This window comes from Mustela erminea, chromosome 1 (assembly GCF_009829155.1).
Source record: "Mustela erminea isolate mMusErm1 chromosome 1, mMusErm1.Pri, whole genome shotgun sequence".
Taxonomy (NCBI): Eukaryota; Metazoa; Chordata; class Mammalia; order Carnivora; family Mustelidae; genus Mustela; species Mustela erminea.
In genome coordinates, this window is record NC_045614.1 from 12,701,474 (window position 1) to 12,724,949 (window position 23,476).

The 23,476-nt window shown below is 41.5% G+C and overlaps 1 protein-coding gene across 1 annotated transcript; it reads left to right on the plus strand.

Moving 5' to 3' along the window:
- The first annotated feature begins 12,029 nt into the window (after positions 1 to 12,029).
- Positions 12,030 to 12,980, plus strand: LOC116568414 (olfactory receptor 2Z1-like). Its single transcript, XM_032303847.1, has one exon. The coding sequence runs from the start codon at positions 12,030 to 12,032 to the stop codon at positions 12,978 to 12,980; it is 951 nt and encodes a 316-aa protein (XP_032159738.1).
- The last annotated feature ends 10,496 nt before the right edge of the window (positions 12,981 to 23,476 follow it).

The following is a 23,476-nucleotide window of genomic DNA, read 5'->3' on the forward strand; positions in this document are numbered from 1 at the left end:
GCTCGATCCCAGGACCCTGGGATCATGACCTGAGCCGAAGGCAGAGGCTTTAACCCACTGAGTCACCCAGGCGCCCCAGGAAATAATTTGCATGATTCTTTTCTTGGCTACTGAGGCCAGTCCCACTTCCCATTCATTCATTCATGTATTACTCTAGCTAGCTAATTACCTATTTATTATTTTAAAGGTTTAAAATGTTGAATGTAAGGAAGAAGGAGCTAGCATTTATTGACTGCCCTCCGTTTGTCAAACATGATGAAATGCCCTCATTTCATCTTCACACACACACAAAAATGTCCAAAGTAGTGACTGTTCAATAAATGAAAAGCTTGGCATGGTGAAAACACAAGGCTATTAAAAAGCACAGCTAGGATGCAAATCAATCCTTTTTTATACCAAGCAGTCTTCCCCATTATTCTCTGCTGTGTTGCCAACATCAATAATACTATGCACTTGAGAGAAAAAGGAACATCACCTAGCCATCCGCTAGAGTTGAGTTGTAACCCTCCTCCACCCCAAATTCATGTGTGAAAGCCCTTACCCCCAGGACCTCAGAATGTGAGGGTGTTTGGTAATAGGGTCATTGCAGATGTAATCAGTTAAGATCAAGTCACACTGGAGTAGAGTGGGCCCCTCATCCAATATGAGTAGTGTCCTTACCAAAAAAATGGGAATTACACACAAGGAAAATATCATGTGAAGATAAAAGTAGATGTTGAGATGAAGCTTCTACAAGTCAAGGAACACCAAAGATTGCCAAAATACCACAGAAGCCAGGAGATAGGTTGGCCGCAGACTGCTTTCTCACGCCCACCAGAAAGAACTGATCTACTGACACCTTGATCTGGGGCTTCTGTCCTCCCAAACTGTGAGGCAACAAATGTCTGTGGTTTAAAGCACTCAGAGTACCATACTTTGTTATAAAAGCCCCAGGAAATTAATACATCACCTGTTTTGTGTATTGCATTGCAATCCTTAGCCACAGGCAAACCCATTTTGTGCAGTTATGACCATAGCAGTCTATATCACAGTGTTTCCACATGCATCTTGAAATCCTGATAATTTTTTTAATTCCTTTTTTTTATTCATTACAGTTTTTTTATTTTTTATAAACATGTAATGTATTATTGGCCCTAGGGGTACAGGTCTGTGAATCGCCAGGTTTACACACTTCACAGCACTCACCATAGCACATACCCTCCCCAGTGTCCATAACCCCACCACCCTCCCCCTACCCCCATCTCCCTGATAACCCTCAGTTTGTTTTGTGAGATTAAGAGTCTCTTATGGTTTGTCTCCCTCCCGATCATATCTTGTTTCATTTATTCTTCTCCTACCTCCCAAACCCCCCACATTGCATCTCTACTTCCTCATATCAGGGAGATCATATGATAGTTTTTCTCCGATTGAAAATCTTGATAATTTTTTAAACAGGAAAAAGTCCTCACGCTTATTAGGGATCAGGAAGATGCACTCTAAATGAATAAGGAGATATTACTATGTGCATACCCGATTGGGGCATATTTTTAAATCCGTCACTAAGCGTTGGTGAAAATATGGAGAAACTGGAACATTCATACACTGCTGGTGTGAGTGTACATTGTTGCAGAAATTCTGGAAAACAGTTCAGCACAAATAACAAAGCTGAGAACACAAACACCCTTGGGGTTGCACTTGTAAGTGTATATCCAACCCAATCGCATGCTTGTTTGCATGTTTATTCCATCACAATTTTTTGTAATTGCCCAAACTGAAAATAATCAAATGCCCATCTAAGTAGGTTAGAAGAATACAGCTGCGGTATATCGTTATGACAGAAAAACAGAAAACATACATCCATGAAGATGAGCCAACAAGAGCTGTGTACAACAGCTTGGATGAGTCTTTCATATTTTATTCTTGTGAGAAAACATACACACATGCACGCATACACACACACAAGACTACAAAACTACCTCTCCATAAGCAAAATCAAGTATCCAAAAGCAATTTGTGGGGGCGCCTGGGTGGTTCAGTCGTTAAGCATCTGCCTTCAGTTCAGGTCATGATCCCCGGGTCCTGGGATGGAGCCTCGCATGGGACTCCCCGCTCAGCAGGAAGCCTGCTTCTCCCTCTCCTGCTCCCCCTGCTTGTGTTCCCTCTTTTGCTGTCTCTCTCTATCAAATAAATAAATAAAATGTTAAAAAAAAAAAAACCAATTTGTCCTACCTACTCTCAAATGGATGAGCAATGCAGAGTGTGTGAGAGATAAGCAGATAGGCAGATAGATGATAGATTATAGTTCATTAAAGCAATTCTAGCACAGAGTTAATAAATGGTGAATCTAGATGAAGGGCACACAAGTCCATTGGACTATTCCTGCAACCTTTCTGTAGATCTAAATTTTTTCAATTTAAAAGTTGTGGAGAAAAAGTTCAAAAATGTGAAATGCTAATGTTCATAGCGTTTTTGTACGTAATAGCCTCAAATCTCAAATAACTGAAACGTCCATCAATTTGTGAATGGATAAACAAATAGTAACATCTATGCAACGGACTACAACTGAGAGATGAAAAAGAAATGCGTTCTTGATTCGTGCAGCAGCATGGGTGGTTCCCAAAGGCATGTTAAGTGAGTGAAGCCAGACCAAAAGGACTAGCTAACTACAGGATCTCCTCTACACAGAGCTAATTAGAGTGACAGAAAGCAGAATATACTTGTCTATAATTGGGGATGGGGGATTGACTGGGAACTTTGAGGGAGTCGTGGAAATGTTCTATATCTTGTTTGTGGTTGAGTTTCCATGTCAAATTCATCAAATATATATAACTTCAAATGAGGTCATTTTATGTGAATTATATATGAATAGAGTTGATTTTGTCTAATAGCAAAACTAAACTATATTGTTTAGGGGTGTATAGATAGATACACATGGGTAAAAAATTGTAAAGAAAATTGGTAAATGATTGTCAGAAATTCAGGATACTGGATAAGTCTGGAGAATTAACCTGTGTGATGAGAGACGCATATGCGGCGCTTCTGGATCTGACAAGCATCTTCTACTGCACTTGGGTTGTAAATGTATGAACACTGATTACATAACTATTCATTGATTGAATATGTTTGTTAATACATTTTGCGTATATACATTATATTTCACAATAAGGATAAAAGTGTTGTGAAAAATGGATATGAAAATACTTTGCACAGTTAAAATGCCATATAACTCTGAAACCAATAATACATGTTTATTTAAAAAAAAATAAAATAAAATGCCATATAACTGTTAACGGAATAGGGGACTTTATAGTTCCCTTGCTTTTTGGGATCAAATGTAAAAAAAAAAAAGATGGATTTTCCAATTTGCATGACCTACTTGACACTCATCTATCAATTGGCATTTTCTGCAGATCTATTTTAGAAGACAACGTCATGATAATGTCATCTTACTTTTATACAACACGATTGGCTCCTATGTAACCACCAATTCATTTTTATGTCTGATATTGGGTGATATTGCCCTCTAGATGATTCCCATAAATTTTGTTTCCACCATCCTAGAGAGAAATTATTTAAGGGAGGTGAAAGATAAGGACAGAACCTTCGTAGACCTGGACTCACCATCAGACAACTCAGAAGTGTTGGAGAGATAAAAATTTAAACCCAAAGAACATGCCAATTCATGCATACAGAATAAGCTAAGTTTATCATTCAATAGAGAAAAGGTCCAGAATACCTGCGTGTAGGCTGTAATTGACTACCAAGATGTAAGTTTTCAACTCTATTTATATGAAATTAAAACTGCAGTTGATACACATCACCTTATGGTAAACTGTTGGCACTTACTGAATTCACATGGTTTTTTTGGTATTAGCCATGCCTTTTAATTTCCTGATGTGTTGACACCTAGGGCCTTGCTGACTCTGGAGAGACTAGCCAATTTCTAGAGAGCCAACAACTCACTTAAGAGTACCTCATTCATATGCATGTCAGCACATCCAAAGCCCATACCCCCAACTACTTCCTTTGTCTAGATACAAATCGTATAACTCATATAAATTTTATGTAATTATTTATAAATATTCATATATCTATTTTATATTTATAAAGTATAAGCATATTTTAAATTTGATATGCATTTAATTATATCTAATATTCATCAAATATTTATAATAAGTCACTGTATATGTGGCCCAAGAAACACTCAAGAGATTCCAAACTACCCATACCTTTCTACTGCTAGTGAACCCTCTGGCTTAACCACAGACCCCAAGAGTTTAAACCCAAAACAGACAAGACCACTTAACTCATTTTTTTTCTTTATAAAATTATTTGCTTGAGAGAGAAAGTGAGCAAGAGAAAGAGAGCGAGCGCGAGTGGAGAAGTTGCTGAGGGAGAAGCAGCCTCCCTGCTGAGCAGGGAGCCCGATGGGGGTGCTCTGGTAACTCACAGTACCCTGGGATCACCACCTGAGCGGAAGGTAGCCCCTTAACCAACTGAGCCACCTAGGCGCCCCAAGACCGCTTAACTCTTACACTAAATCCCATTGTGCTTATTTCTTTTGCATTTTAGGAGGCACTGATAAAGGTGTTTTGCAATGACCCCAACGTTTCAACGGTCAGACCAGAAAAGTCCCACTAACAATGGACCGCCCAGAAGACCACACTCCACACGCCCCATTCGCTGCCCACATGACCGCCCCTGATCGCGCGCTTTCTGCCTGCGCTCTTGCAGCAACACCGCTTTCCCCACAAACTCTCCTTATAAAACTCTAGGTGTCCCTCTTGTGGGCACGAGAGGTCCGTAGCTAAAGTTTGAGCCTGCACCTGCCCGGGCTGCCCATACACGAAACAAATCTCTCTCTCTTTTTCTTTCCAACCCTCCTCTCTTGAGTTACTGGCTTCTCTTGCGAAGAGTTTATCCGAGTTTATTCAGGCAACAGTGTTGGCGAGCCCAGCCAGGGGCTGCCCTCTCGATTTTTCCAGCCCCCCTGGGGATTTCGGGAAAGCGGGGTTGCCATTGGCTGGGGCAGCAGCAGGGCCGCCTGTTCCTTTTCTGAGTTCCAGGCTGTGATCCATCATCTGGTAAGAGCACGTGTACTCTTAGGCGCGTGGAGCAGCAACCTTTAAAAGTAACAGCAAACCGGGTCGCCTGTGTGCCTCAGTGGGTTAAAGCCTCTGCGGTCGGCTCAGATCATGATCGCGGGGTCCCAGGATCGAGACCTGCATTGGGCTCTCTGCTCAGCGGGGAGCCTGCTTCCCTTCCTCTCTCTCTCTCTCTGCCTGCTTCTCTAACTGTGATCTCTGTCTGTCAAATAAATAAATAAATAATCTTTAAAAGTAACAGCAAACTAAAATAAGTTGAAGACAGAGACGGAGGCAAACTGTAGGAGACTCTTAACTCTAGGAAACAGAGGAGGAATGCTGGGGCAGGGGTGGGCATTAAGGAAAGCGCATGATGGAATGAGCAGAGGGTGTTATATGCAACGGATGGCTCACCAACTTCTACCTCTAAAACTAATAATATAGTAAATGCTAGTTAAGTTGAAATCAAATAAAATTAAAAGATAAAAAATAAAAATAACAGCGAACTTCAAAATGCACACAACTAGAGATTGGATCGATGAAACCATTTTTTGAAACCAGCGGAAAGGCAGGTCTGGGTTGGTGAAAGTTAAGAGTTTAGTTTGGACCTATTGAGCCCAAGATCCCTAAGAGTCTAGTTTTTGGAGATGTTTCCAGGAGCTTTTATAATCTGGAGGCCACTTCTCTCCCCAGTCCTCCAGATGCGTGGCGATGTCAGGAATCCTATTGCTACATACCGTGGGTCTTAAATTTTGTTTCATTAGGAAATAACTTAGATCTACTTACTTTCTGGTTATTTGTGGTTTTTTACAACTTATATTTTAATTAACTTCCTTTCAATTTTCCATCTTTTTGGATTTCATATTTGTTTTAATTAGCAATAAAGAAACCTGCTATTGAAAAATACCACACAGAGGGAGACCCTACACACATAATAGACCTCTCATGTATCTGTTTGCTGGTGAACCTTGTGAAATCATTCATGGACATCCATATAACATCTTTGGAAATGGCCCTGGGAGCATACGGCAAATGAAGAAACATTTGTTTATTCCAGAATTGCCAGGTGGTCCCTTTGCTAATGACACAACCATAGAGCAGCACATTCCCCCATTGCTGGCTTTTGGTATCTCCTCTAAGCAGCTTCTCCAATAGGACTGTGATCCCCCACCCACCTCTGTCATGGTTTGCTTGGGGCTTTGCACTCACTCTTCCTTCAGGACAGGATGCTTCTCTCCGCTAAACACACCTTCCCCAGTCTTCTTGTAGTTTTTAATCTTGGAATGCCTTTCACTTTCATTTTTGAAAGATGGCTTTGGTGGTGGATATATGATCCTCTGTATCTTTCCTTGACTCGGTGCTTTTTGCCCATGAAGTACAAAGCAGGTTCATGGAAACAAAACCCCAGATCATTACTAAGGAATTACTCATGGGATTCTCGGAGAAGCCAGAGGATCAGTAACTTCTCTTTGGGCTGAATTTGATCTTCACGACTGAGTCCTTGCCTACTGTCACCTCTGACTCCCACCTTCACTACCCCTTGGGGTTTATCTTCTCCAGCTGCGCCTTTCCTTGGCATCTTTTCACCTCCATCAGGGTCCCTGACACACCAGAAGACATCCAGAAGGGTACAAAGTAATCACTCTGGCAGACTGCCTCACCTGGATGGTTTTAGCTGGGATGAACAATTGTCTCCTTGACCATGATTTGTTTGTAGCCAATTGCCTACTTTGTATCTTGCATGCTTTTATAACCTGTAACCTTACAGCTCTGTGTCCAGCCGGTTGCATCTCAGTTCATTATTCTTCTGCACTCCCTGATTCATCACCTGATTTTAATCAGAGTATTATTACACCCATACTAAGATCTTTCTCATTTCTTCAGTTATCTTGCCAAGGGGCTTATGGTCATCAATAGCTTCGATCTTCACTGAGTTCTCTTGTATCTCTGAGTTCGTGAGCACGCTCAGAGACTATGAATTGGAGAAGGGAATTACTCTAAAATAGGTAGAATAAGTGGGGCTATTTCCTGGTTATTCTTCCAAATCACAGCTTCCCTATTTCACTCAGAAAAGACTCTCTACAATTAGAAATGTTATTTTTGTGTGTTCATGTTCATTTACATCCATGTTAGAAATACTTTTTAAATAAATAAATAAAGATTCTCACAATCCCTTCTCCCACAAGAGGACAAATAAAGACTTCTGAATTATCTGACATTATTGTTTGGCTTTGGATTCTTTGAAAAGTTCAATTATCCACCCAGGGATTCCCACCTTCCTGGAACTGAAGGATGGAGAATGTATCTCCTGGCATAATTTCAGTCTCAAGGGCTCTAGCTCCCATGGTGATTAGTTTTCTGTCTCTGATAAAAAGGGAAGATAAAAAGAAGCTTTCTGATGCAACATAGTCCCTTAGAGCCTCTATCCTCAGACAATTTTGTCATTCACTCCATAGACCAAGGCAAGATTCATTAACCAAAGGTGCTCAGTCCCAGGGAGGTTTTATCAAAAAGGATACCCAGGATAAGGAGAATTGAAGTATGTATGGGAGCCAAGAGGGTGTCTCTTAGACCCTGGCAAGTAGAGGTGAGAGTCTGGAACCCCACTGTTTGTGATGCTTTCTGGAGAGTAAGCATGTTTAGAGAGGAGATATTGATGGCAAGAAAAAGCCCCTGAAGTTGATAGTTTTATATACATTTTTATAATCATGCAGACTTTGAGTATATGCAGGGACCTGGAGGGACAGAGAAGACTGTATACACCTCTTAATCTTGCCCGGCTCACCAGTGAACATCTTACCATTTGTTTTACCTCAGCCCATCAACACTGCCTCAAGCCTCGAGCCTCGTGCTTTGTGCAGCAGATGGGAGCAAGGGGTTGTTTATTTTCATGTCCACACATGAACTTCCATAGAAGCTGGTGAGCTGGCAGGACCTCGTGTCCTTGATCATTGCCCAAATATTGGACTTAAGACATGCTTACTGCCACAGCCCAGAGACATCCTTCAGCTCCCCTTCCAGAAAGTCTAAAACACTGACATCCCAAAACAGTTTTCAGAGATCAGATCAGATCAGCTTGGAGAGCCAAGACAGAAAGAGGCAAACCTCTGTTCAGTTGGCAGAGTAGAAAGAACACATGATTGGGACCCCTCAGAATGGGTTCAGGTGCCAGGACTGCCGGTCAATCCCTGTGCCACCTTAGACATGTCATTACACTAAGTATTTCCCTTGAAAATTTTGTCATCCAGCAAATGCACAAGGAGCACTTCTATGTTCCTTGTGCTGTGTGGTCAGGAGTGAGGGTCAAACAGAAAACAATCTGTGAGCTGAGCTCCCAAGTATTCATTATTTGATTACTAAATTAGCAAAGGAGGGGAAAGGCAGGAATGCAGTGTAACTTGAATGGGCCATAGACACTTTTGCTTCTGTGGACCCCTTCCTCCAAAAATAACAATATTAAACAATTATAATTTATAGCTTGCTATTGGTATAAAGACACTTCTAGTTCTGGTTGGATGCAGTCATCTTTTCTCTTCTGATTTTAAAATAAATAAATACATTTTAATGTACCCTGGACCACCTGTGTCATCTGATGGAGGAAGAGCTCAGCCGTGCTCCCTCATAGGTGAGAGATGCTGTGAAGGTTTTGTTGGCAACAGAGAGTCTGCTAACTCCAGTGCCTCTTCTCTCATCTTTCATTTCAGCAAAGGACATCAGATCTTAAAAAGCAGACAGTAAAGAGGGAAACATAGAAGTGGTTTAAAAGTCAACTCCAAAAACAGTTGGAGGGGCACCTGGCTGGCCCAGTTGGTAGAACATACAACTCTTGATCTCAGGGTCACGAGTGCAAGCCCCATGTTGAGTGTAGAGCTTACTTTAATAAAATGGTGGGAGTTGGAGGGGCTTTTCATCATAAGGTGTGAGGTAACTGACTTAGAACAAGGAGACAACACACCCAAAGCCAAGACCGTTTTCTGTCTAGGGCTTCCTGCTGCCTCCCTTGGGAAGGTGGGTTTAGTGGAGGGAAGCATCCTATCCTGAAGGAAGAAAGTGTGCAAAGCCCCAGGCAAAACATGACAGAGAGGATGACAGTTCTGTTGGAGAAGCTGCTTAAAGGAGATTCCAAAAGCCAGCAATAGGGAAAGGTGCTGTTCTGTGGCTGTGTCATTAGCAAAGGAACCCCCTGGCAATTCTGGAAGGAAAGTGAGGTTAGGAAATAGGGTTGCGTATGAGGGAAGGAAAGCCTTTTATAGGTAAGACATTGGGGAGACATCATATAGTCTTCAGAGGTAGAGGATCCAAGGCACCAAGACAAGTAGTACTGAGTTCACATCATGCTCTAGACCAAATGACACTTCTTGGATGTAAACCATGGTTGATCTTCATGGTTTCTAAGGTGGAGACTGGAGAGCTGGTGACCAATCCACTGTAAGGACCATCGTGCCAAAGTCAGGTGAGTGAGCGGGGGAGCATCACAGCAAGGGAATTCAAGACCATGAACCCACAGCTAGTGAAGTGGCTCCTGTCCCCGGACGGGTAGTAGAATAACTGTCAAACAGAAGAGAAAAACTTAACATGACTGGAGCAGGAATGCCAAAGATTTACTTAGGAAAGCAGAATCTGAATGATCCATTATTTTTTGTTGGAAAGTAAGGCGTGAAGAAAAAACACAGGAACTCTAGAATCATACCAGCTGTTGTTTAAAAACTAATTCTACCACGTCTTTGCTGGGTGTTCTTGGACTCCTGTATGAGTGTCCTGGGGCCGCTGTGTGGCCTAAAACAACAGACATCTGTTCTCTCACAGTTCTGGAGGCCAGATTTTCAAAGTCAAGGTGTTGCCAGAATTGAATCCTTTTAGAGGGTCTGAGGGAGAATCTGTCCCACGCCTCTCTCCTAGATTGTGGCAGTTCTGGCAATCCTTGGTGTTCCTTGGCATATAACTGGGTCGTCCATCTCTACCTCTATCTTCACATGGTCACCTTCTTTCTGTCTCTGTGTGTCCTCTCCTTGTCTTACAGTAACACTAGTCACTTGATTTAGAGAACACCCCAAATCCAGGATGATTTCATCTCAAGATCCTTAATATAGCTGCAAAGACCCTATTTCCATGTAGGGGCACATTCTGAGATTCCAGGTGGACGTGAATTTGGGGGCAATGTTATCCAACCCAGTACAGTTGACTACTGCACTTCTTCGAATCTATGCTCCTTCACCTATACACAGCAGATGATAACATGTACCAGTAAGATCAAGTGAAAAAAAAATGCCTGTAACACTTAAATGGTAAATCTTAAATGCCTATAGTACTTAAAATTATCCAGCCCTAAATGTCAATAGTGTCAATATCGAGAAACACTCAAATGAAACCCATCAGCCTTTCTCTGATCTTAACATGGTGTCTGGTACATAGCAAATGCTTAATAGTAAATCACTTCCCTTTTTCCCCTTCGGTGGGGTGCTTGAGGTGGAGATGTGGGTGAAAAGAGAATAAGTACGCTGTCCACTTGAAAATCCTTTGACTAGCTCCAGAGAGACTGACTGGTTATGAGTTTACCCCCAAAGGATAATGATTAAAGAACAAACCCTTCTCTACACAGACTTACGGAAACAATGCAATTCTCCAGAGATTTAAGTTGGGACTAGTCTTATTAATAATTTCTTTAAAATGTACCTGGAAATTCAACTTCACAGATTACTCTCCAGGCATGCATCGGGCATGAAGCTTATCTCTGCTAGAAAACCAAGATAATGGACCTAGGAGATCTCCCAGAGGCTCTGCTCCAGGTCAGAGAAGAGTTGATGGATGTCAGTTGAAGGGTTTCTCAACCTTGGCACTATTGAAATTTGGGACCAGACAGTTCTTTGTGGTGGAGACCATCCTGTGCATTATATGATATTTAGTAGCATCCCTGATCTCTACCCACTAGATCCATTAGCAACCCCAGCCATGACAACTGAAAATATCTCCAGATACTGCTAATGTCCTAAGAAAGAGGGCAAAATCACCTCTGGTTGAGAACCACCAATTTAGGATAAGAACAGGGAAATTGTCATTTCAGGAGAGCATGACTGAGAATAAACTTGATAAATTTTTGTCATGCAAGTGAACAAGAGTTATAATGTTGAATAACATCAACAAAAAGGGCTAATACATGTTGAACAGTCTTACTATATGCCAGACAATGAGCTAAGTACCAAACATACATTATCCTATCATAGGAGAATCATCCCACCCAGCTGACTTTTTTAATGTATACATTTCTTCTACAATATGACTAATAGCTGTGAACTTAAAAAAAGAAATCCCCGTATGGTTGTCATTGAGCTAAGTTGTTTAATTCATTATCTCATTTAATACTCCCAGCTACTCCTACAAGGAAGGCGTTATTTATCCCTATAGACAGATGGGGAAACTGACTCCCAGAAAGGTTAAATAACATGTCCAGAGTCACAAAACTAGGACACAGCTGAGTTGGTATTTAAATCTTGCTCTATCCAAGTTCCCTTAACCATATACCAAACAATCCACACACTCCATATTCCTTCTCCAGGCTCATCATCCCTTATTATCTTTGGAAAATTCTCCCTACTTGATATATAATCTCTTTGGAATACCTCCCCTGCTTTGGCTGAAGGGCATCTTGGATGGGGTATATTCCAATACTCCACTGGGACTAACTTGCACTCCCTAGCTCATGGACAAAGTTCAACTGAAAATATTGGTGGATTGTGCTTGCTTGGAAGGCAAAGACAAGACTTTGCTATTCCCATCTCCTGACCGAAGCAGACATAATAAATCAGTGCTTTTTTTCCTACTGAGACTGAAAATGCTCCTCATCCTTCTTGAGACTTTAAGCAACTACTATCAAACAATTTTATTTGGCATGTAAGACAAGACTATTACCCACGGAGACTCCTTCCAAATATCCTGTTCTTCCTACACATGTGTGATGCTTCCTGGAGGATGAGAGAATCAAATCAGTCAGTGATCTCAGACTTCACTCTCACGGGGCTCTTCAGCCACTCAAGGCCACATCCGGTCCTGTTCTCCCTTGTGGCTCTCATATTCACTCTGGGCCTTCTGGGCAATGCCATCCTGCTCTTCCTGATCCACATAGACTCCAGGCTCCACACACCTATGTATTTCCTGCTCAGTCATCTCTCCCTATTGGATGTTGGCTTTCCACTGGTCACCATCCCCAAGATGGCAGCTGACTTCCTGCAGGGAGAGGGCTCCATCTCCTTTGGGGGTTGTGCAGCTCAGATGTTCTTCCTGATGCTGATGGGTGTCTCTGAGGGTGTCCTGCTAGCCCTCATGTCTTACGATCGCTATGTTGCCGTGTGCCACCCCCTACATTACCCTGTGCTCATGAGACGTCAGGTCTGCCTACTCATGGTGGGCACCTCCTGGTTGTCGGGTATGCTTGTGGCCTCTATCCAGACCTCCATCACCTTGCACTTCCCCTACTGTGCCTCACACACCGTGGATCACTTTTTCTGTGAGCTGCCTGCCCTGCTGAAGCTGTCTTGTGCAGACACCTCTGCTTATGAGCTGTCGCTGTCCATCTCGGGGGTGCTGATCTTGCTGCTGCCCCTGTCACTCATCACCACCTCCTACAGCCATGTGTTGAGGGCTGTTCTCCGCATGCACTCTGCCGAGGCCCAACACAAGGCTTTTACCACCTGCTCCTCGCACATCACTGTGGTGGGGCTCTTTTATGGGGCAGCTGTCTTCATGTACATGGTTCCAGGTACCTACCACAGCCCACAGCAAGACAATGTGGTCTCCCTCTTCTACAGCCTTGTCACCCCTACACTCAACCCCCTCATCTATAGCCTGAGAAACCGAGAGGTTCGAATGGCTTTGGTCAAGGTCCTTGGCAGAACTGGCTTTAGGTCAAAGAGATGTTCCTAGGACCCTCCCTTACAGTTGAGGCCTGTCTCATTTGTAGTTCATGTGGTGCAAGGTGTACTATAACCAACTCCTTTTCTCCTCCCAGACCTGCTTTTTTTCTTGAAGGTTTATAAAAAAAACAAAAATAGTGAACCCAATCACTGAAACAAGTGGAGGGTCTATTTGCTTGGGTTGGTTTTTTTTTTTTTTTCATTCTTAAACAGAAGGAAATTTTTACCAAAATAATACTAACCCAACAGCTTGTGGATATTTCAGTCATGCGTTAGTGTCCTGGCTTACACCCCATTCTTATAAATTTCTGCACAATGAGTGGTGGGTCTGGGATCCAATCTCTGGAATCCAAGTAAGAAAGGAGATATAAGGCTAGTGCTCTGGCAGTGGTGTTCTATAAGTCCTTTCCCATGTTGGTTCTCTGCAGTATCTTTGTTTGAGTCCCACTTTTAGGTTTCACAGAAGTGGAAGACTGTCATTCAAGATGACCCCAGTTGGGCAGCCCAAGCATGTGTTACTTTTACTGTTTCAATTACTATGAAGCAGAGATGTAAGATGGTGAGGCCCACTCTTATCTGAATATCAAGGCCATCTAATATTGAATGCTGCCATTTTTAAACTTTTGTTGTCATCACCATTAGGTACAAGAGTTAAATGTACTCAATTAAAGATTTCCAGAGGAAAGATACGTACTTGAAATTTATCTTTACAGAGATATTTACAAAATATATAGGTATCAGAGCTGTTCCTGTGCATATGAAGGCTGAGTTGACAAGTCACCCTAAGCATTTTGAACAATGGGTGCCAATCTATGTGTGTGTCGAAAAAAGGAATTAATTGAACGGGGCTTTTAAGTATTTAAACTATGTCACCAAGCCCACATCTCAGTCTAAGCTCCGTTTTCCGAACTGTCTGGACCAGTCAATATAGGTATCAGGGATGTACTGTACTACTTGTACTACACAACACTACAATAAAAGTATCATAACTTCACTACAGAAGAGTATCAGGTTAGTATAGTATGGATCAGAGATGACCTACACTGGAATTGATATGGGCAATAAATAAACTTTTATCTATAAAACCAGCAGGGTTTCTATTATCACAGCATATGCCCTCAACAACCCTGTGAGTACATACTATTATTGTCTTATTTATAGATGGGGAAACTGAAGCACAGGGAGTTTAGGCAACATATCCAAGGTCCCCCAGCTAGGAAGTAGGGAAGCTTGGATTCTAACCCAAGCTATCTGAGTCCATGTTCAACATATCACAATGCTTCCAACTGGCAAATGCTCCTGAAGACTAGAAAGGAAATTGTAAAAATCGAGTTAAGGAACTATAGCATGGTGGCGAGACTCCTCTTGTCTCCTCTTGGCCACTGTCATCATTGGGTAGATCACTCTGAGGTCATAGGTGAGATGATGGTCAGACTGTTATCATGGTCTTGCTGTTCTTAGGGCTAGGCAGGTGAGTGGGGTGAGGAGGGCATGTTTTAATGCAGTTTTACAAACTAGTAAGAACAAACCAGAAGGACCTGAATCTTCTCTATTGCCCTTCTCTTCTTATTTCTACCCTTGCTCCTCCCAGATCCAGTAAGGCTTCCCTGAACTTACAAAAAAAAAAATGGACTGGATGTGAGCATATTTCTTCCCAAACTTGAGATACTTTTAAAGAAATATTCCACCTCGGTGGGTAGAGTGACAGGAACATAGAAAAGAGTAAGTTTCTGTGGGGCTGATTACATTTTTTATCTTATTTTATTTTATTTTAAAAATTTTATTTATTTGACAGACAGAGATCACAAGTAGGCAGAGAGGCAGGCAGAGAGAAGGAGAGGAAGAAGTAGAGGAAGAAGTCCTGCTAAGCAGAGAGCCCGATGCGGGGCTCAATCCTAGGACCCTGGGATCACAACCTGAGCTGAAGGAAGAGGCTTTAACCCACTGAGCCACCCAGGCACCTCTGGTTACGTTTTTTAAAAATTTTTATTTAAATTCAATTAGCCAACATATAGTACATCACTAGTTTCAGATGTAGTGTTCAGTAACTCATCAGTTGCATGTGCTTGGGTGGCTCAGTCAGGTAAGCATCTGCCTTCAACTCAGGTCATGACCTTAGCATCCTGGGAACGAGTTCTGCATCAGGGACTCTGCTCAGTGGGGAGCTGCTTCTCCCACTCCCTCTGCCCTCCCATACTCTCTATTGCTCACTCTCTCTCTGAAATAAATAAATAATATTTTTTAAAAAATTTATCAATTGCAAGGGGCTGATTAGTTTTATTTCTTAGACATTTCATGAATATAGGCATGAGAGGCTTTAAGCAGGTTCAGTGGGAAAAATGATGCTAGACCTGTTTCCAGCTCTTCCTACGTCTTTACCTATACCGCTGACCCTGTCAGAAGGACTGGGTCTCTCACTTCCTCCCCCTCTCTTCTTCTGTCTCACACCCATCTGTAATCTCCAAAAAATGAGTTGTGTGGCACATGGGTGACTCAGTCGGTTAAGCCTCTGACTCTTGATTTTGGCTCAGGTTTTGATATCAGGGTCATGAGATCCAGCCCCACATCAGTCTCCACACTGAGTGTGATTTCTAGTGAGGGTGAACATCTTTTTATAAGTTTATTGATGATTCAGGTTTCCGCGGCTATGGATTTCTTACAAAAGTGTGGAAACCAAATGATGATAATAGAATCATAAGAAAGTTGGCCTGTCTACATCAATATCAGGAAAAACAGACTTGAAAGCAAGGAGAATTATCAGAGATAAAGAAGGACATTTCATAAAGATAAAAGGATCAATTCATCAAGAAGATAATAAATATAAATGTAGAGGAATTCATTCCTCAACCCCATTCACAAGGGCACCCTCTTTCATTACGTGTAATCCAAACCAAGCTCTAGGGGGTGTTAGTGTTTCAAAATCAAGGGAATCATTCCCAAGATTCTCCAGTGGTATGTTTCACCAGAGGGTCTAACCAGCCCCTTATTTCTTTTCCCCAGCTTCAAAGGTGGACCCTGCCCACTAACACTCTGCAGCATCCCAGAAGCTTCTGGAAATAATTGAGATCTAGGAATGAAAACAAAATTTAAAAAGAGCAAAGCAGAGTTTTGCTCCAAAGCACAAAAGTAAAACCACAAAATTGAAATCATTAAATATTTAAAGAAATAACTACTAAATGAAATGTTACATCAATTTCACTAATTGTTGGCTTTAATACAGCCCACAAAAGAACCTGCACAGAAATATTCAGAGCAGCTTTATTTGGAATAGCCAAAAACTGGAAATGACCCAAATGTTGTTCAATACGGGAATGGTTGAACAAGTGTCAGTACACCCATACAATGATATTCTATCCTGTATTAGTTTGCTAAGGCTAACTGAATAAAGTATCATAGACTGGGTCATTTAAACAACAGAAATTTATTTTCTTGCAGCTCTGAATGCCAGAAGCCTGAGATCAAAGTGTTGGCAGGGTTGGCTCCCTCCAATGGCCACAAGAGGAAGGTCTGTCCCTAGCCTCCCTCCTCGGTTTGTAGATGTCTTCTCCTTGTGTCTACATATCATTTTTTCTCTGTGTTTATCTCCATGGGAGAATGTCCTCTTCTTATAAGAACATCAGTCATATGGGATTAAGGCTCAGCCTAATGAACTCATTTTAAACTTGCTTATCTCTGTAAAGACCCTATCTTCAAATAAGGTCATAGTCTGGGTTACTAGAGGTTAGAACACCAACATATGAATTTGGAGTGAGGAGCACAATTCAGCCCATGACATATCCAGTAGTGAAAAAGGAACAAAATGCCATGATACACAGAACAACTTAAGCAGATCTTCAGGGCATTATGCTGAATGCAAAAAAAAAGAAAAAGAAAAAAAAAACAATCACAAGAGGTTATATACTGTACGATTCCATGTCTATGACACCCTCAAAATGACAAATTTATCCACACCTGTGATAAAATTGCATACAACTATATAAATACATTGTACTAATATGAATTGCCTGATTTTGATATTATACTATACTTATATACGATGTAACTACTGGATGAAACTCAGTGGAAGGTATGCAGAATTCACGTACTATTTTTCAAACTCCTTGTGCATCTGTAACTATATCAAAATCAGTTGAAAAAACAATTCACTTTGGTAATAAAGACTCATTCTTGGGTTAAAAAATTTTCCAGTGGAAGTCATTTATGTTTTTGCTTTTTTACTTAATGGGAAAGTCTATTAATGTTCAAAGTATCCAACTAAAGGTTAAATAAGCAATATACTCATGGTTACAAAATAATTTCAAGGGAGAAACATCCACTTTTTCCTCAAGAAATCACTTCCTCTTTTTTAAAGAGGAAAATACAGATATATTTACATATAAAATATATTTTTAAAATATATACACTATATATGTATGTGTATATGTACATATATAGTAAATATATATATTATATATGTATACTTTATTCATAATATATATAGTATACACATTAGTCTTAATTTGTGTTATAGGAGTCCACATGCTTGGTAAAGTCTATGAATGGCTTGAGTTATCCAGATTTCACTAAACCAACATTCACGAAATGGATAAGTGGCTTAAAGAAAATTTCTTGAAAAGAATCCACAGGACAAAATTAATTTTAACAATGCAAATACCATGCCTAAGAAAATGACTAAGGCTAGGATCCTTCACTGGGTAAAGTGTGAGAGGAAAAGATCGTAATCAGAGATGTTGGCAGATTGCATTTTCCAAGGATGACCATACCGATGTCTGTCATCCCACATATTGTCCTTGCAATGTGATGTTGATACTTTTCCATCAAAAAGTGAGGCATAAATTCCCTCCCCTTAAATCTGGGTGGGGCACTGTGACAAGGGCAGAGTGGCCCCATGTGACTGCCAAAGCTGTATCATTAAAGGTGAACCATGAGAGACTACGGACTCTGAAAAACAATCTGAGAGGTTTGAAGTGGCGGGGGGGTAGGAGGTTGAGGTACCAGGTGGTGGGTATTATAGAGGGCATGGATTTCATGGAGCACTGGGTGTGGTGAAAAAATAATGAATACTGTTATGCTGAAAATAAATAAATTTTTAAAAATAAAAAATAAAAAAAAATAAAGGTCATACAGTTTCCACCTGGTCCTGTTGAGATGCTCGCTCTCGGAACCCAGCCACATGTTAAAAGGAAGCCAAGCTGCCACATGCAGACGCCATCTATAGGTGCTACAGCCCAGTCCCAGCTGAAGTGCAGCCAACAACCAGAATACACTGTCTCCAATGATTCCAACCCTCAGCCTTCAAATGGAAGAGATGAGCTGGCCTTGCCAAGCACCACTTAAGTTAAAATTCATAAGCAAACAAAGACAATTACTACTTCCTTTCTACTTTGGATGCCCTTTATTTCTCTTTCTTGCCTAATTGCTCTGGGTAGGACTTCCAGGACCATGTTGAATAGGAGAGGTAAGAGTGGACATCTCTGTCCTGTTCTTGATCTTAGAGGAAAAGCTTTCCACCTTTCACTATTGGCCATGATGTTAGCTGTAGGCTTGTCATATATGGCCTTTATTATGTTGAGCTACATTCCTTCCATACTCAACTTGTTGGAAGTTTTTATCATGAAAAGATGAGTTTTTTCAGATGCTTCTTCTGTACCTAATAATACGATCATATGATCTTTACCCTTCGTTCTGTTAGCATTCTTTCGTATTTATTTATTGTCAAACATTAAGCTTTCCTTGCATCCCAGAGGTCAATCCCACTTGATCAATGTGCTAGTGAATTTAGTTTGCTAATATTTTTTTGAGGATTTTTGCATCCATGTTCATCAGGGATCTTGCATTGTGTTTCAAAGATATAGCTCCATTTCCCTCTTCATTGCAGCATTATTTTTTTAAGATTTTATTTATTTGACAAAGAGAGATCACAAGCAGGCGGGAAGGGGGGGGGAAGCAGGCTCCCTGCTAAGCAGAGAGTCCAGTGCGGGGCTCGATCCCAGAACCTTGGGATCATGACCTCAGCTGAAGACAGAGGCTTAACCCACTGAGCCACCCAGGTGCCTGCACTGCAGCATTATTCACAATAGTTAAGATATGGAAACAACATAAGTGTCCATCAACAGAAGAATGGATAAAGAAATGTGGATATACAGATATAGATCTATAGATACAGATAAGAGGGAAATAATACTTCTTGTGACAATATGGATGAACCTTGAGGGCCTTATATTAAGTGGAATAAGCCAGGCAGAGAAAGAAAAGTACTGCATAATCTCACTTATACGCAGGATCTGGGGATGGAGGGAGGAAAAGTCAAACTTACAGAAACTGAGCAGAATGGTGGTTGCCAAGATTGGAAGAAAGAAGAATGGGGAGATGTGGTCAAAAGGTACAAACTTTCTCCGGGCCTCTGGGTGACTCAGTCAGTTAAGCAACTGACCCTTGATCTCAGCTCAGGTTTTGATCTCAGGGTGGTGAGGTTAAGCCTCAGATTGGGCTCTGCACTTGGTATGGTACCTACTTATTTAAAAAGGTACAAACTTTCACTTATAAGGTGAATAAGTTCTGAGGACCTAATGTACAATGTACATTGTACTAATTGTACTAATTACAATTGTACATTGTACTAATGTACATTAATGTACTAATGTACAATGTACAATGAGGAGACGACTATAGTTAATACTTCTGATCATACACTTGAAATTTGCTGAGATACTAGGTCTTTTTTTGTTTCTTAAGTAGACTCCATACTCAATGTGAAATCCAACCTGGGAGTTGAACTCACAACCTAGAGACCAAGACCTGAGCTGAGATCAAGAGCTAGTCGCTTAACCAACTGAGCCACCCAGGCACTCCGAGACAGCAAGTCTTAAGTGCTCTCATCACACACAGAACTTTGGTAACCTTGAGCGGTAATGGATGTATTAACTTGATTGGCGTAACCATTTTATAACAAATATACATGACAAATCATCCCCTTGCATGCCCCAAATATATACTCAAGTATAATTCAGTAAAGCTGGGAGGGGAATTTAATCTAGAAAAAAAGATATTCATAAGCAAAATAAATGCTGTTATTGTTGCTGTTTTAATCCTCTTACTTTGGGGTTATTTGTTACAAAGGGATTGATAACTGTAACAGCCAGGATAGAAGTCAGCCTCCCCACAAAAAAATCAAGAAGACTATCAATAGTCATCAAGAAGACTATCATATATATAGATACATATACACTAATGTTAACCATGATATGTGCCTTGAAGTACAAGCTAAGAATACTATGGAGTTCCCATAATTATAAATCCATTTAAATAGGATTTATTTTATTCTTGCTTTCTGTAAATTAATTTACAGGATGTGGTTTATGAATTATTGTATCTTCTCTCTATAGTAGGTGTGCCTAATTTATAGATAAATATATGGCTTAAATGCTTTTTTTTAAATAAAATGTTATGTAGGAAAAAACTTGTGGAGGTGCTGCCTGGCAGTGGGAGCCACGGTAAGATTTTGAGTAGAATAGCACCATGGATTTGTCACAAGGGTGCAAAGCTTCCAAGGGAATTCTGCCACTTCTAGGGCCATCGAAGGAAGTTCCCCCAAGAAAAATGCTTCAGCGATCAAGGCCTCCACAGAAGTGGAAGGAAAAGAAAAAGACAGAAATGATGAGTGTTGCTCACTTTCCCCAAGAGACCACATCTAGCACGGGTTCCTTTTAAGGCAGACAATTATTTGGCATCTGGATCTCTAACAAAGCACTCAGTGGCTCAGCCCAGAGCAATAGGATCAGGGCGTGAGCTCTAAAGCTTCTTCCTGAGGGACCAAAGACCCCCCTCCCCATCACTCAAAACATCGGGCCCCATTCCCCATGCAACCCAGCTCACCACTCAACTTCAGATCCAGAAGCCAGAGGTGCATGGACCACCCTGGGCTTAGAGCCTGGCGTCATAGCTCCTCTGCCAGGTGAGTGCAGAAAGAAAAAGCAGGAGTTCTGAAGGTAGCTAGTCCCCCTGTGCGACCTTGGACTAGTAACTTTGCCTCTCTGAGTCTTGACTAGTTAGTCCCCACAGTGTATGAATGGGACCAGAAAGTCTTTATGTGTGTAAGCCATGCTAAAACCTATGTTATGCTGTATTATAGGAATGGGTTTTGGAAGCAAATAAACCCAAGCCATTTGGCCTCCTTGCACCTGAAAGTCTTCCTCTAGAGAATAGGATTAACAGTAGCTACCTTGGAGAATCAGACACAGTCATATGCATAGAGTCACACACAGCGAGCCCTCAGCACAGGTGAGCCGTCAGCAGGAAGAGCTATTGTAGGATTGCCCACAGGGAGGCAAGTGAGGTTGTAACTGGGAGAAACTTAGAATGTCTGCCTCTATATTGCTTCTATTTCCCTTGCTGCTGGGACCCACAGCTGAGAAACTTCTGATGAGCCCTGTAGGCTTGTTAACCATCGAAGGAATTTTGTTTGCAGCTCAGATTTGCAAAAACTGCTTTTTTACCAGAAACCTACCTCACTTGAGGAGATAAGAAAGAACGAACAGAAATGACTTACAAGGTTCGAGATTTTCAGAAAAGATATGACCAGATTCCTACACCCAAGGATCAACTGACCAAGATAAAGAAGTTTCATGACCTTCCTGGGATGTCAGTTATCTTTTGACTGCAACGCCCTCCTGTTTCTCCCTCCTTTTTTTTTTTTTTTTTTTTTTAATAGGGGGTTTTCTTTTTTTTTTTTTAAGATTTTATTTATTTATTTGACAGAGATCACAAGTAGGCAGAAAGACAGGCAGAGAGAGAGAGAGGAGGAAGCAGGCTCCCTGCTAAGCAGAGAGCCTGATGCGGGACTCGATCCCAGAACCCTGAGATCATGACCTGAGCTGAAGGCAGAGGCTTAACCCACTGAGCCACTCACGAGTCCCTGTTTCTCCCTTTTGCTAACGTAAAAGCAGCTCGAATTTCATATTCAGGGAGATGGCTCTTTGAGACAGTAGTCCACCATCCTCGGGTTCCTGATTTGATGAATAAATTCACTTTCCCACCCCAACAACTTACCTCTCCACGTACTGGCTTGTCCTGTAGGGAGCTTGGACTTGGTTACAAGGTTACTTTGGGGATTGTCCCAGGGAAGAGGGGAGAAAGAGGAGACATGAGAGTGACCAGTGAGGGCACAGACTGGGTGTCCAGGAGACAGAGGAGAGGCAGGGGGCTGGAGAGGATAGGAGGGGACAGGAAGGAGGGACGTTTTAGGAGGAAAGAACAGCAGGAAGTGGTGATCTATTAGCCATAGAAGTGAGGTGAGGGGGTGGGTGGGAGGGCTGAACAACACCCCGGCTCTGCTTCGGGGGTGGGAGGATATCGGGACTGGAAGTCCTAGAGGGTACCCCCCAGGGGATGCCCAGGGGGGGACATCAACCTGAGAATTGCAGACAGAACCCAGATACAGGCCGGTGGATCCTTCTACTTGTTCCCACATTCTTCTTTGAGAACAGAGGACAAGAACCAGGAACTTCATCAAGATTGTATGTGAGACGAACAGAGACAAAGAGCAGTACAGACACAGAGACAGAGGCACAGAGAGAGACAGAGACAGGGAGAGAAACAGAGACAGAAAGACACGGACACAGAGACATAGAGAGACCAAGACAAAGATACAGAGGGAGACACACAGAGAGTGAGAGTCAGAAACAGGAAGAGAAGCGTTTGGATTTCAGGCCTTCCGAAATGTTCAGTATCTTGCTTATGGTAATAATTTCACAGGCCATACATAATCAGGACTCAACAATTTCTGTGTTCACATATATGCCATTTATTACATAAGGTATACCTCAAAAACATAGTCATACAGGTCAAAAGAAAGAAATGTAAAAGCATTCTTTATAATATAACAAATATCACCCACCTTAAGAAATAAAGCATCAAAGATACAATTGAAAATCCCATGTATACCTTCCCCTGTCCCATTATTTTCCTCCTCCAAGGTGACCACTATTTCTAAATACAGCCTTTGTCATGACCCTATGGTTTTTACAATTTTTTATGTAAATAGGGTCACTCTACGCATGCCTCTGCAGCTTCCTGGATTTTGCTTAGAATTATATTTTTAAGATTCATAAAAATAGTCATATTTTAAGATTCAGATCAATACACAAGTCTCTAGCTCATTTGCTTCCAGAGTGATACAATATTCTCTTGTGGACATACACCTTCATGCATTTTTCCACTTTGCTGGTGATGGAAATCTAAGTATTTTTCCAATTTTCCACTATTATGAGGAGAATTGTTCATGATTTGTTTTCCAAATTTTTTATGGTGGTCAAGTACACATGACATAAAATTTACCATCTCCACCATGTCCAAGTGTCCAGTTCAGTGGCATTAAATACATTCACATTGTTGTGCAACACTCAGCACCAACCATCTCTAGAACTCTTTTCATCTTGTGATCACTAAACACTGACTCCCCATCCCCTCCGCCAGCCTCTGACCCCCACCATCTACTTCCTATCTCTA

Bases quoted from the DNA above. Each gene is read 5' to 3' on its own strand.
- LOC116568414 (XM_032303847.1), top strand. From the start codon at position 12,030: ATGAGAGAATCAAATCAGTCAGTGATCTCAGACTTCACTCTCACGGGG.